Source organism: Sphaeramia orbicularis, chromosome 14, assembly GCF_902148855.1.
Source record: "Sphaeramia orbicularis chromosome 14, fSphaOr1.1, whole genome shotgun sequence".
In the NCBI taxonomy this organism is placed as follows: Eukaryota; Metazoa; Chordata; class Actinopteri; order Kurtiformes; family Apogonidae; genus Sphaeramia; species Sphaeramia orbicularis.
Genome location: NC_043970.1, coordinates 52,867,173 through 52,880,959, shown reverse-complemented (window position 1 = coordinate 52,880,959; position 13,787 = coordinate 52,867,173). Strand labels below are relative to the sequence as shown.

Here is a 13,787-nt window from a genome sequence, read left to right as displayed (position 1 = left end):
CCCAGTAGATTATAGAAGACATCTATATTTCTCCTCAGTTACACAGGATAAACTAAACATAGGTTGTTAATTATCAGTTTGTTATGTATAAAATGAAAAGTTGCTCAGTAACATGTTTTACAGTGGTTTAAAAACTATTCAGGGTAGTGTTTGTCAAACCAGAGTGAGGGATTACTAATGGAGGGATTTAGGGATAAATGACCCAAAATGTCCTCTATTGTTTCTGGTACAGGTCATTACAGTCATCTTTATTAACACAGGTGCTTCACTGTAACATTTACTGCTGTGGAGATTCTGCAGATAGGCATTTTTGTATCTTAATTACTTTAAAAAGTGCAGAAAGTTAAAGTCTAACTTCATTTGGTTAGACATTAACATTACATTTAGCTGAGTTGAGGGCGATAAAGGCCTGGAAAACCTGTTAAAACAACACAACAGAACATACATACTGTATATATACTCCATTGTTACTCTTTATTACAGAAAAGAAGCACAAAACTGTAGAAAAGTCTAAACACAAAACAGCTGCAAATCTCCAAAAGCAACAATAATGCAACCAATGCTAATACAAATATTTATTATTGCAGTGAGAGCACAGTAATACTAAAAAGATAAACTTCTTTTTACTAACAAAATCGGTACAAAATCGAGAATACAAACACTTCCATATACACAATTCTAATTATTTCTGTGAAACTCTGATCAAGGCTTTATCACAAGAAAATAAGAGCACTATTATCAATACAGAATTTCTGAATTCAACATCACAATGCAGCTCGCATTTCTTATTAAAAGTCATTCCTGTCGTGTGGAGCACTCTTTGAAATCTCCCAAATAGTAGCAGTAATAATTTATAACAAAAAAAAAACACCTCTTCGTATCAATTTCTACTCCATCAAGCCAAAGCAGAAGTATACAGTATACTCGTACAAGAATACAAATGTTTAACAACTGGAATACAATCAAAACACAATCTTTAATATTAAATCTCCAGGAAGCAGGAAAGCTCCGTCACCGTCTGCTAATCGAAGGTTGTGAGAAGGTTCCACTCGCCTTCACCTCCTGTAAATGCCTGAGTCGAAAGTCATCGGAAACTCCTTTGTGCTTTAATGTAAAATAATATTGTCGACGTATTTTTAAAGTTGCATAAGGCCATTAAAGCAGCGTAAAGCTTACCTACTGTGGTGAACTGACAAAAGTGTCTCAGCGAATAAATATTTATTAAAATGGGCGTTTTACTGCGATGGGTCAACTGAAATTGTGACACTTTTTTAAATATTTCCTGCTGGGCGATTTTGTGCTGATTAACCTAAAACCCAGGATAAATCTTTTAGATTAATTTCCACGAGCTCATTTATTTTAGGATTCCAGCATCATGCATGTACATTTGTAGTTATTCTGAGGGTAAAAACAGGAAATTTCTCAAAAAAATGATTGCTTTCTGTGATTCATTTATATATATGTAATTTATATATGTACATACATGAAAGAATCACCAGAAACATAAATGAAAACATAAACTGTAATTCCTGAATAAGAGCTATAAGCAGTAAACAAGGGTTTAAATAGTCAGAAATACATAAATTCTGTTTGTCCTCTTAACATAAATCTGGTTTTGGTGACATATTTTGCCTCCACTTTTCCAGGCAAATCCAAATACAGTAAAACAAACAAGGTGTGTATGATGTGTAATGTGTTGCAACTTTTTTCATTAGACTGGATCAGCTCAAACTAAACAACCGCAAAGGCAAAATAAAACTAACATGAAAGACACAAAAATAAAAATCTATAGGAATGCAAAGTAAAGGGCAACTTGATTTGTTTCACCTCAAACCTCTGCTAAACTAAATAATCCAAGCGAAAAACTTTGGACTTAATCTCTGTAACAGGATTCAACTGTCCAACAAAGTGCATATTGAATACATTTTTGAGGCCACCGATATTAGTCCGTGTGATTTTGTTCACAACGAAGAGATAACTCTGATACAAAAAGCACTTCACCAATCTGGAAATCAGCTGCAGCCTCCGAAAATTTAAAGCACGTTTTCTATACTCTGAGGAAATAATGTACAGGATTGAACTTTTTTTTTTTTAAATCTGGAAAAAACAAAACAAAACCGGACTATCAGACTGTTCCGTTTTGTTTTTGTGAAAAACACCTACAGAGATAAATACGATTAGACAACTGAAAGAGCTTCCAAATAGATAAATGCTTAGAGCCAAATTTGGAAGAAAAATAAACAATTTATAATTATGTCGAACGGAGAAACCTAGCACTTGATTGCACATTCACTTGTTTTTTTTTTTTTACACCTTTAATTAAAGAACATGGCCACTTCAATATAGGACATTGGAGGCAAGCTAATAAGATATACATTCAGAGTGTTCCTTTGTCGGCTGAGGTGTATGATTCTCGTAGACGTTCACATGTGGCTGTGACTCTGCTCGTGGCTCCAGAGGCTGAACGCCGTCTTGAAGGTCCGGTGGCAGAGTTTGCACATGTACTGCCTCTTGAACGTCAGGGCGGACAGCGACGGCGCGTGGTAGAACAGCGTGTCCGGTTCCTGAGGACCACTGGGGTTCTCCATGCTGTTGGACCTGGACAGGGGGCTGCGACTGCTGGGCTGCTGCTGCTGCTGCTGCTGCTGCTCCGCCTCCGCCCTCCTGGCCTTGGTTACTGATGATCCACATGGCTCCGGGCTGCTGGACTCCTCGGCGATGATGGCTGCAGCGACTGGCACCGGCTGGGTGGATTTGAGCACCGAGGCCTGGGGGGGAGGAGGCCTTTCAGAGTTCTGAGGGGTCATGGGAGGGGACGGGGACAGAGGGGAGGGGTGTCGGTCTATCTCTTTGGCTCCGGGTTCGCCAGCGGTCGACATGTGGGACTGGAAGTGGCTCCAAAGGCGGAAGTTGGTCCTGAAGGCTTTGTTGCAGATGTGACAGATGAAGGGTTTGATGTGACACAGCAGCTCCTGGTGGCGTTCTAGGTCTTTGCGAGAGCTGAAGAGATTTCCACACTTCTCACATGGCCAGACTCCGGCCTCCTCCGACCCGGCTTTGGCAGCATCTGTGTTGTCCCTCTCGCTCACGGCCTCCTCTACCGGCTCCTCTTTCACCACCAGTTTGCCTTGATGGCCCATGCTCAAGTCCTCAGGCACATATGAGGAGGAGTCTTCCGAGTCGTACATGGCCGGACCTGAGGAATCACTGTAACTTATGTTCTCTCTTGTGCTGCCCGTGGCCAGAGGCTCGTCGCTGTAATGCTCCTCCCTGAGCATTTCCGACACCTCCTCGTTGTTCTCCAGCTGCTTTAGGTGAAGCTGGTCTTTAACAGTCATCATGTTGTGGTTGTGCACCTCCACCTGGTGGCGCCATATGCTGAAGGAGGACTTGAAGGTTCGCATGCATTCCAGGCACGTCAGTTTCTTGTATTTGCAGTGCGCCTCGTGGTCTTTCTTGACGGCTGGGCTGGAGAATCGAAGGCCGCAGTACGGACATACGGTGGCGTGTCGACAGCCTCGCTCATGGTCGCCTTGTTCAAACAGCGAGGACAGTTTCATGTTACAGAGTCTACAGGAGTAAACCCCGGTGTCACTGCTTTTCTCCTCGACAACCTCATCTTGTTCCTGATAAATGTTCTCCCTTGCCGTGTCCTGGTCGTTTTTTTCAGTAGGATGTGTCCGTAAATGCTGTCGGTACTGAGACTGGAACACAAATACTTTCCCACAATAAGGACAAATGAAGTTGGGCCTCGATCTCTTCTTGGTGAGCGTAGATGACTGCAAACCCTGTTTATTCCTCTTCAACTTCCACAGCAAAGCTTTCTTTATCTCCCTCTCCCGTACAATGTCTATTAACTTCTTCTGAAACTTCTCGTCCAGCACAGAGGAGCTGGAAGAGGCAGGGTTTTGTACGACGCCGTGCTGCGTCTGACAGTGAGTCCATACTTTGAAGTTGGTATGGAAACGCTTGTGGCAGATGTCACAAGCGTACGGCTTTTCAGGGTTGTGATACATGTTAACATGGCGATGTAGGCCAGCACTGGACCTGAAGACCTTCAAACAGTTCCAGCATTTAAAGATTTTGTTCTGAGGTGGCTCCTCACTGTTCTCATTAGGTTCAGTCCTGGCACTTTGAGGTACTGATTCGGACTCGTTCTCATCAGGTCGGAGACTGTGCTCTTTAAATATTTTACTCTTCTTAAACGGGTACCGTCTGTTATCTGGCCTGTCCTTTCTTTTTCCGAGAGGACTGAAGTCAGGCCGGGCACCTTGTTCATAATTTGCTTGCAAGTCTTTGAGGCTAACGGGCAAAGTGTCTCCGACCGTGATGCGAATAATCTCCATGGGGTCGGCGAGTGGACTGCTGGGCTCGGCTTTCACGCTCACCTCCCGTTCTGCCTGAGTTTCCTTTTCATACCTGCTGGGGAACCTTGACCTGAGAACCAGAGGAGACGTTCGTTTTGAGCTGCCGTTGTGAACAGGCGTTTCTGGCCCCGACGCCTTCGATGCCATTTTAACAACAGACTGTTCACGGTTTTGGAGCTCCTTAAGCTCCAATGTGGGCGAGAAGACAGGAACAGGACTGTCCATTGATAGGGATCTTCGGAGGAGGCTTTTGATGAGCGGTCCGCTCCTGTCGATGGTCTGGCTTTGCTCTCGTGTCTGACCCTGATAGGGCGCTTTGGTCTGATAGCGAGGCTCCCGCTCCTCGTTCTCCTCTTTGACGTCCTGCTCTGCGTCCGGCTGAACCCTGATGTGTTGAACCTCGGCGTCACTGAACGACACAGACGTGGTCAGCTGAGGCCGGACAGACGCCATGTGCGATGAATTCCCTTTCAATATGGAGGTGTATGGATAGGTGGACTTCCTCTCGGAGACGACATTCTGCTCTGATGACTTGGTGGTGATGGACTCAGAGTTCACCATTGACTCATATGAGTTTTGTCCTGACGGAGGCTGAGTCGACTCTCTGACAGAGTGGGGAGACGCTGACCTCTCCGATGTTTTTCTCAGATGACTTGAGCGAGAGGGGAGGGTTGTGTCATTCCTAACCCTGCGCACAATGACGCTCCTTGTCTGGACGTCGTTCTCGTCGCCCTCTGAGAATGAAAGCCGTTTTCTGGACACGCAGTAGGATGCATGAGGCCGCGCTGAGACGATGTTGGTGAGGAAGGGGATTCCTAGGCTGTAGCCCAGCTCCTGGATTGCCGCCAGGCTGCCTTTGTCGACAAACAGCGAGGAGGAGTAAATGTAATTCAGGACTATCTCGAAGGCGTCCGGCTCACAGAAGTCCAGATTGACGACTTTGAGCGACTCCGAGTCCATCCGTGTGAACAGGGACTGGAAATACTCGCTGCTGGCAGCCAGGACACTCTTATGGGCCTGATATTTCTGGTCCGCCACAACCAGGGTTACGTCGCACATCTGGCCCCGCAGACGCTGCTCGTTCAGGGCCCCCAACACCGACAGGGCATGGGAGGGATTACTGTAATGCACGAGGCTCTCCATGGCTGAAAGACAACAGCAGAAACAGGGTATTTTTAATCAGAAATGCAAACACAAACATGATCAGTACTGTTGGTTTGTTGAAGCGTTTTCAAAGTAGCCTCTGAAAACACTACAACAAATGACCCACAACAAACACACACGAATCTGGAGTTTGGATACACACATAAAACCAGAATGGTATGATCATTTAAAAGAAAAGTGTTAAAGATGCAAACTTCAGAGGTCACTGTGTTTCATCCATGATGCTTGTCAGCTGTTACTGTACCCACTAGTCTTAATATTTTATGATCATTTCATGGTTTGGATTTATTTCATTTACTGGTTTCACATGTATTTGTTGTGACATATGAGTGAATATTTATGTGTGCTTAGATAAATTAGACACATCCTAATTAGTTTTTTTTTTTATTGTTGATTACGTAGTAAGGTGCAGAATCTTGAATATTACTTAAGAAAACATGCATTTGTTCCAGATAGAATGGAAAATAGAAAGATAACCACAATAACATTCTTAGTGTATCGCATTTCAAGATATGTACAACATCGATTGAAATAGTTAAAACTTAAGATAGTCAATAATGCTAAAAGTATGCATGCATGACTCTGTATTGCACACCCATGAATATAAAAAGGAACATTTCAGACTTCTACAATGACAAATGGTGATGGGAAAGTGAAAATGCATGTGTGGATATCTGAATCTGAAGATTTGATTATAAGATAAATTAGGAGATATCTGGCATTATATCTTTAACGTGTGATGAATTTTGTTGATGCAACACTGTAAAAAAAATAGTGAATCAACTCAGTGTTTCAGCTAAAATACCTGAATTATAAAATCTTTATGAAAAATTACAGGTATAAATGTTTTAGTTAAATCAATATTCCTGCATAATTTCACCCTTTTATCATAACTTCTCTATTTGACAGGTCGGAGCTGCCCCCTGATGGAATAGCTCTGCTCAAAAATCATTCCACACTTCCAGTTGTGATGGAGCAGGTTGCATTCGTTTCACTGCTTTTGATTTTTTTCATGAGTCCAACAGTAAAAAAACAAAAACAAAAACAACACACTCAGCCGTTGTATGAGCGTTACATCATGTTCGTGGTCAGATGATCTGATAATCAATGACCCCGATCGACACAGGAAGTCTAAAGAGTCTGCCTTTATGTTACAGGTTTTCCAGTTCCTCTCCAAACCAGGCGCTGTATCATAAGTTTCCTATCATCTGAGATAAAGACCACTTCCTCTGAGGTTAAAATAATCAGGCTTCAGAAAGCAAAACGTGAACAGAGGTAGGAAAGAGAACACCAGCGCCATGTGGCAGCCAATACAGCAAATACTGTCTAATTGTGTGCACGTCTATTTTTAGATCATTTCCTGCTGACTAAATTAAAAACAAGAAATTATTAACACATGCTTAACCAGAGGCTGAAACCACTTGTTGGATGGAAAGTAGAACTGTTCATCATTTCAGTTTCACTTTCACATAAAAACCATATACTTTCTGTGTATTTGTGAAGAAAACATGAGTATTTGTATATGTTGAATTGTTCTTTAAATGTTATGATGCTGCTCTGTGTTCATCTGTTTGTCTGTTTAATATTTAAGATCAGGAAAATATCTATCTATCTATCTATCTATCTATCTATCTATCTATCTATCTATCTATCTATCTATCTATCTATCTATCTATCTATCTATCTATCTATCTATCTATCTATCTATCTATCTATCTATCTATCTATCTATAACTCAAAGAAACCTGAAATTGCAGCTTTTAATCTATGTATTAACTGGACTCATTTGTGGTGCACATAATTGTATTTATTTTGTTTTGAAGCTTATTTTAGAAGTTGCATTTGCACTGCTGTGAAATCAGTCTGACCACAAGCTTAAAAACGTCTCATAATTCCTCAAGTAAAAGCCCCTTTTTCAACATTATATTCATACTTTTCTAAAGATCCTCTAAAACACTTCATAACCAACAGGTTTCCAGATCATTATGACACTTTTTATAGCAAATTTTCTGAATGAAAAGCAAAAAAAAAATTAATAATGGAATTTATTGTCATGCGAGGAAAATTCTAATCATTTTTTTCATCACATCTACATTTGTTGCTTTGCAGATTTCAGGTCTATACTGATTTTATTGTTGGAAACAGTATTTCCTTGTATGTAAAAATGAAAATAAACCAGTACGACTTTCATTCATTCACAAAACATTTAAGGATTACTAGAACATGTCCCTTATCAGTGAGTGTATTAGTTTTACTTCTCTCCTACAACTTATGACCTTTGACCTGTGTCTTTTTAAAAATAAATATTGTAGTTTATGTTGTAATGATTTACTTGAATAATATAAAAGCTCAACAGCCCCCTGACATACTCATAACACTGAAGAAAAACCTGCAAATGGAATTTTCTACATGAAATTATCGTTAAAATTCTTAAATGGTGGCATTTCATGTTTATAGAAGGGTTTTATTTTACTGTTTATGCTTTCATTACTTCAGACTTTTTGGAAATTTTTAGTAAATCACATTTGGTTCAGCAGTGTATGAATAATCAGCTCTGATCAGGAGGTTGTGTCACACTCTGACTCGACTCTCCATCTGTCTGTCTATGTGTCTGTCTGTCTGTCCGTCTGTCTGTCTGTACTGATTTTCTTAAAACACGGTGGGGGGTTCGGATCAAGTACAAACCCCTACGTTCACGTGGAAATCCCCAGACTGACTGAGAACTAATAATAGAAACAGTCAAATCTGAACAAAACTAAAGTGTTCTGGTTGTGATTTTTCAGTGTGAGTTCATGACGCTAATACTTACTACAGGTGACTTCACTGCTGCTGGAAAATCCCCCAAACTTCCATATGTGAACATTGAAATTCTTAAAAATCCAGATCTGATTCTAATTAACCACATACTTCTACAGAGTCAAAGTCTGCTCACATGGTAGATAATCTTCTAAAAATATGCCTTGACTTTACAGATTTCTTTCACATTTTAACTTTGGATTATTGTAATTTCAATTAGGTTTTTACCTGGTTAAATAAAGGATAAATAAAGGATATATATTGTCAGTTTAACCACTTAATCTGCACCAAAGGATATTTCAGAAAGTCTTATATTTGTGTCAGTAGAAAGTGGTAAAATTCTGACGTTTACAGAAAACAGTAGCTCAAAGATGCAGATTTTTTACAGTTAGTTTGATATTTAGTTCAACATTTAATGATTCATCACTTTGAAGTTATGGTCAGTGGTTTAGATTTATTTATTACCATGATTTAGGTGTTCAGCGCTATGGTTTCTAATGAACTCTAATTTCAGACGTGCATAATCCGTTTTCAGTTTCAGATTTTTTGGACATAAAGGTGGAATGATATCAGCTTTTTCCTCATCTATACTCTGATTATTATCACTTCAGAAATATCTGTACACTGTTAAAATCCACGCTCAGCCGCTCGAGCTCTAGACCTGTTTTCCGGAATGAAAAATTAGCCTAAATCTGGAGCAAAGCGGCATAAATTTAGTACGAAAAGTAATAAGATGCTTGGAGGTACTTAGTTGTGATGATGATAATAGGATCTGGTTGCTTTAGTTTTTGCCTCTAAAATGTTGTGGCGTAAAAGAATAAAACACTGTTGAAATAAGTTGTGGTTAATTTATTGTTCGTTTCAATGCTTTGGGAAGTTTTTGGATGGATTGTGTTTGGATGTTCAGTTATAAAAGCACATGACTTTGAATGACGGGGCAGTTAGAGGGGCCAGACCCTATGGTGTGTGTGTGGGGGGGGGGGGGGGGGGGGGGGCTGTTTGGTCTTACTCCCTGTAGATCCATCCTAAATAACCATCAAGTACTGCAGCTTTATGGCACAACAGATAAAAATAAAATATATCTGATATTATTGTGCATTCCTGGTTGTAAATAAGATTAAAAATGATTAATAAACCTCATAATTTCAGAATTTGTAACCACTTCCAGTTTTAATTAACATTAATCTTTTTATTTGACTTCATTTTTTCTGAAGGAAATACAGAAATCCACTGTCCTCACAGGCAGCTGAACAGGAATTATGGGTTTTTTTGCACAGCGATGCTAAAAACTCTCAACTACTGCAGCTTTAATATATAATAATGAATAATAAATATCTGATATTAATACCTGAGGTGAATCCCTGGTTATAAATAATATTTTTTAACTTTCTTTGAACCACTTCCCTCAGGCAGGAGGCTACAATCCATTCGGACCAGAACCTAAAACCACAGGAACAGCTTCTTCCCCTCTGCCGTTAAACTCCAGAACTCTTAATACTAAATACACTGCATTGGCATTTTATCCACCTGCTGACTGCACTGATAAGTACTTGCACTATCTGCACAGAACCATAACTGGTACCATTATAGTCTCACACAAACCCACTGGTTTATGTCCACACTGTGAACTTTAACGTACTTGTTTATTCTCTTACTTCTTTATTTACTTTATTCTATTTTATTTTCTACTGCATGCTTCTTACTTACACCAGTATGCACCAGACCACTGAAGCACATTCCTAGTAATATGAACCCTGCTTACTTACATGGCAATAAACACAATTCTGATCTAAAAATCATCAATAAATGCCACTGATCCAGAATATTGGAACCACTTTCAGTTTTAATAAATAATCATCATGTTTTTTGTTTTGTTTTTAATTTTATGTTTTCTAAAGCATAAAAACAGGAAATGTTGCAGAAACCTGACATTTGTATTACAATATGCTGAAAGGAAATTGGGAATGACATGATCAAGGACTGCAGCTTTAGTATAATGATATATAACATGATAAATAATTAATATCTCATACTGATGTCCAACTGGTATATCTCTCCATCCCTCTTTGTAAATAATATTAAAAGTGATCAATAAACCCCACTGTTCCAAAAACTTGGGACCACTTTCAGTTTTAATGAATAATTGCTTTTGTTTTTATTTTATTTTTTCTAAGGCCTGATATCTAGTGTTCACTCAGACAGTTGAGTCAAGTGTAGATTTAATTAACGTTTAATAACATTAAAAATGATCAATAAACTTCACTGTTCCAGAGTGTTGTAACTACTTTTAGTTTGAATCAATATTTTTCATGGTTTTTCCATTTTATGTCTCCATGGTTCAGGTAAAATAACACATAATATTGTGTGATATTAGAGGTTTTTCGACATAATTATTGCTCCCTCAGATAGAATAGCGTGCGTTTCGGCTAAAATTTACTTAGGGGGTCAAATGAGTGGCCATTTTTGTCAAAAAAAAAAAAAAAAAAAGTTGCAAGAAATGCATAGAACTGTGTGTAAATAATGCTAATCCATTTGTGCACAGACTACTGATATTCTTTGACAGTGGAAGCTCTATTTTCATAAATATTGGATTTGGAATAGCACGTGTATGTGAAAACTTTCGCTGGTGGACGGACGTGACATTACCCATGATGCTCTGGTCAGTACCAGTACTTTATTAGGAATACACTTATAGACTTACTATTGCTAATTCTCCTCTTCTTCATAAATGTTAGTATTGTGGATCTAAAACAATCCCAGCTGACACAAAAACACTAAATGTGTCAGTGGACGGATGTGACATGGTTGTTGTGGATCCCATCATACTGATGCTCTGCAGCCATGTCAGCGTTTACACTAATGATCCCTGTGCAAAAACTAGGAGCACTATTATTTATTGGATAGTTTACCATCATACTAAAGAGGAAAGAACAATATAGAACTGTTATTTCTTTATAAAAATTCTTATTATTAGAAAACTGTTGATGTAAACAGTGCTGTGTGCCATTCTTCATGTATGTATTGGTGGAACAGAAGCAGGATGGATCAGCACCATACTCCAGACTGAACCTGTACAAATAAAACATGTGATATGGAGGAGAGAATCTGGGAAGAAAAACTGGGGAATCTAAAAGAAGAGAAGATTTGTTTTTCAGCTCAATTCAGTTCAAATAGAACTTGTCCATTTGTGACATGAAAATATAGCATTAATTGTGCTGAAATTGGACATTTTTGAGCTGAAAACATAGTTCATATGAGCATCAACATGAACAGAACTGAAATCCTGTACGTTTGCAGAACTGTCATTTACCAACACAGAGTTCCTTTGGATTCACTCAGGTTGATTTCTTATGCACAAAGAAGAGCTCTAAGAACATGTTAGCCTTTGTATTTATTCTAAATGGAGAAGTGGTTGTCTGAGCAGTGTTCATGGGTTACATGTGGTGCTGGTGGATCCGGTTCTGGTCAGATCCACAGGTCTGTTCTTGTTGATGTGCTTTTACGTCATGTGATCAGGTTTATTTTGAAAACATTGAGCGGAAACGTGTCGTTCCTCTGGTTCAACCTGGGGTTTAGAAACGGTGTGAAGCTTCATTCATTGACTTCAAAACCACTGGACCGGGTCGGACCGGACCAGGTGACACGGCCCCGGTCCGCGGTGGGGTATCAGGAAATGGGACGTGGCTCAGTTAGTCCGGACACAGAACTTCTCCCACGGCTTGACCCGGTCCTGGTCCTGGTCCCGGTCCCGGTCCGGGTCCACACAGGTGAAACCGGTCCACTGTAACCCACTCTAGTGTCTGTTGAACCGTTCGGGGAAAAGTTGTGCGTGGCCCGGGAGCGTTTCAATGGACTCCCCCCGGAATGAAAACACAACCAGACCCGGACCCGGACCGGATTAAGTCCCGGACAGACGGTTTAATTCAGCGGAGACACGCGTGAACCCGGGGTGACACGGCACGGCCCCCAAACAGGTCTAGTCTGGACGGTTTTCCAGCCGCTCAATCCCCCTTTGGAGTTACGTCAGGGAGGGAGAGGAAAGGCGCCTCCGTCCGCAGCCCTCCGCCCGGCCCCGGTCCCCCCCACCCGGCCCCTCTCGGCTCGGTTCGGCCCCCGGACCCGGTCCACTTACCGTGGCCGTCGTGTGTCCTCCGCAGAGCCCGGACTTTGTTCAGTGTTGTGTAGATTTGTTCGCGCTGGTCGTGATTCCATCCATCTTGAATTTGACGTCATCCCACACCAGGGATGAAGTCATCGCAAAGAACGCTCGTCACGTGCGCTGCGTTCTTATTGGCTACGGGGGGTCACATGGCGGGGCTCGCGGAAGACCCTACGGAGGCTGATTTAAAGGGACAGTGCATGTTTTTCAGAGCTGGAGGTGGTCTGTTTACATCTCATTTATGCAGAAAACCACACACATTTCTTGGTTTTTTTTGGTACAGTTTGTCTGTATTTTGAATGTTTTATTTCAGACACATAAAAAACGAAATACAAACATCTACAAAAGCAAATGACTGAGGCAAATTATCAACATAAGACAACTAAACCAAAATTGGAATTTAAATTGGATTCAAACTAAAAACAAAAAACAAAAAAACTAGTCACTTTCCCATTGGACATATGCTCAAAACTTTACCGATAATTACTAAATGTCGATAAAAAAGAAGTGCGTAATGTTGGCTTTTCCATTAAATCACAAATTCAATGATTTGTTTATTACCTCCACAAAGGAGGTTATGTTATTGCCAGTGTTGGTTTGTCTGTTTGTTTGTGTGCAAGATAACTCAAAAAGTTGTGGACAGATTTGGATGAAAATTTCAGTAAATGTTGATACTGGCACAAGGAACAAATTATTCAATTTTGGTGGTGATTGGCGGGGGGGGGGGGGGACACTGATCTGCCTTGGCGGAGATCTGCGCTCTTGGAGTGCTTTTCCAGTTGATTATGGTGAGAAGTCATTCCATAAACATGCTGACCAACATAAATATCTGTTGTTTTGAATCTAGAATGCTCGTTACCTCTCTATTACGTACTAAATTCAAAAATGATTGGGTTTCCTTGTGTATCCACACATACTGTGCTATGTTTGTTTTAAAACTCTTCTTCTTCGATTGTTGTAACATCCATCAGCATCCATTTTTTTGTTCATGTGACTCTAGTTGCGCAAAAACATCTTTCCATTGCAGGTTTGTGTGATATACCAGTTTCGCTACACCTGAAAAACCACCCCTTGCAAGTGCAAAAACTTTTCATTGAAAAATGGGAGTTTTGGTGAAATTAACGTTTTATCATTAGGCAAATTTTTATGCGCAAGTTATATTCACGCAATTTGAGGGCAAATGGAATAGTAACTACTCTCATTAAAAAAACATAACATTAGAAAAAAATGGACAATATTTCACAAATGCGGCTAGGGTATATAAACTTATGATGCCTCGTTCACAGTTATATTTTTGTGGA

At 40.2% G+C, this 13,787-nt stretch overlaps 1 protein-coding gene across 1 annotated transcript; it reads right to left on the bottom strand.

Annotated features, from left to right (window-relative positions):
* Positions 1-449: 449 nt before the first annotated feature.
* zbtb21 (zinc finger and BTB domain containing 21) lies at positions 450-12,594 on the bottom strand. The gene is made up of 2 exons (XM_030154432.1): positions 12,460-12,594; positions 450-5,512 (listed from the first exon to the last, which is right to left on the bottom strand). The coding sequence occupies exon 2, from the start codon at positions 5,508-5,510 to the stop codon at positions 2,424-2,426; it is 3,087 nt and encodes a 1,028-aa protein (XP_030010292.1). The 5' UTR covers positions 5,511-5,512; positions 12,460-12,594; the 3' UTR covers positions 450-2,423.
* Positions 12,595-13,787: the final 1,193 nt, after the last annotated feature.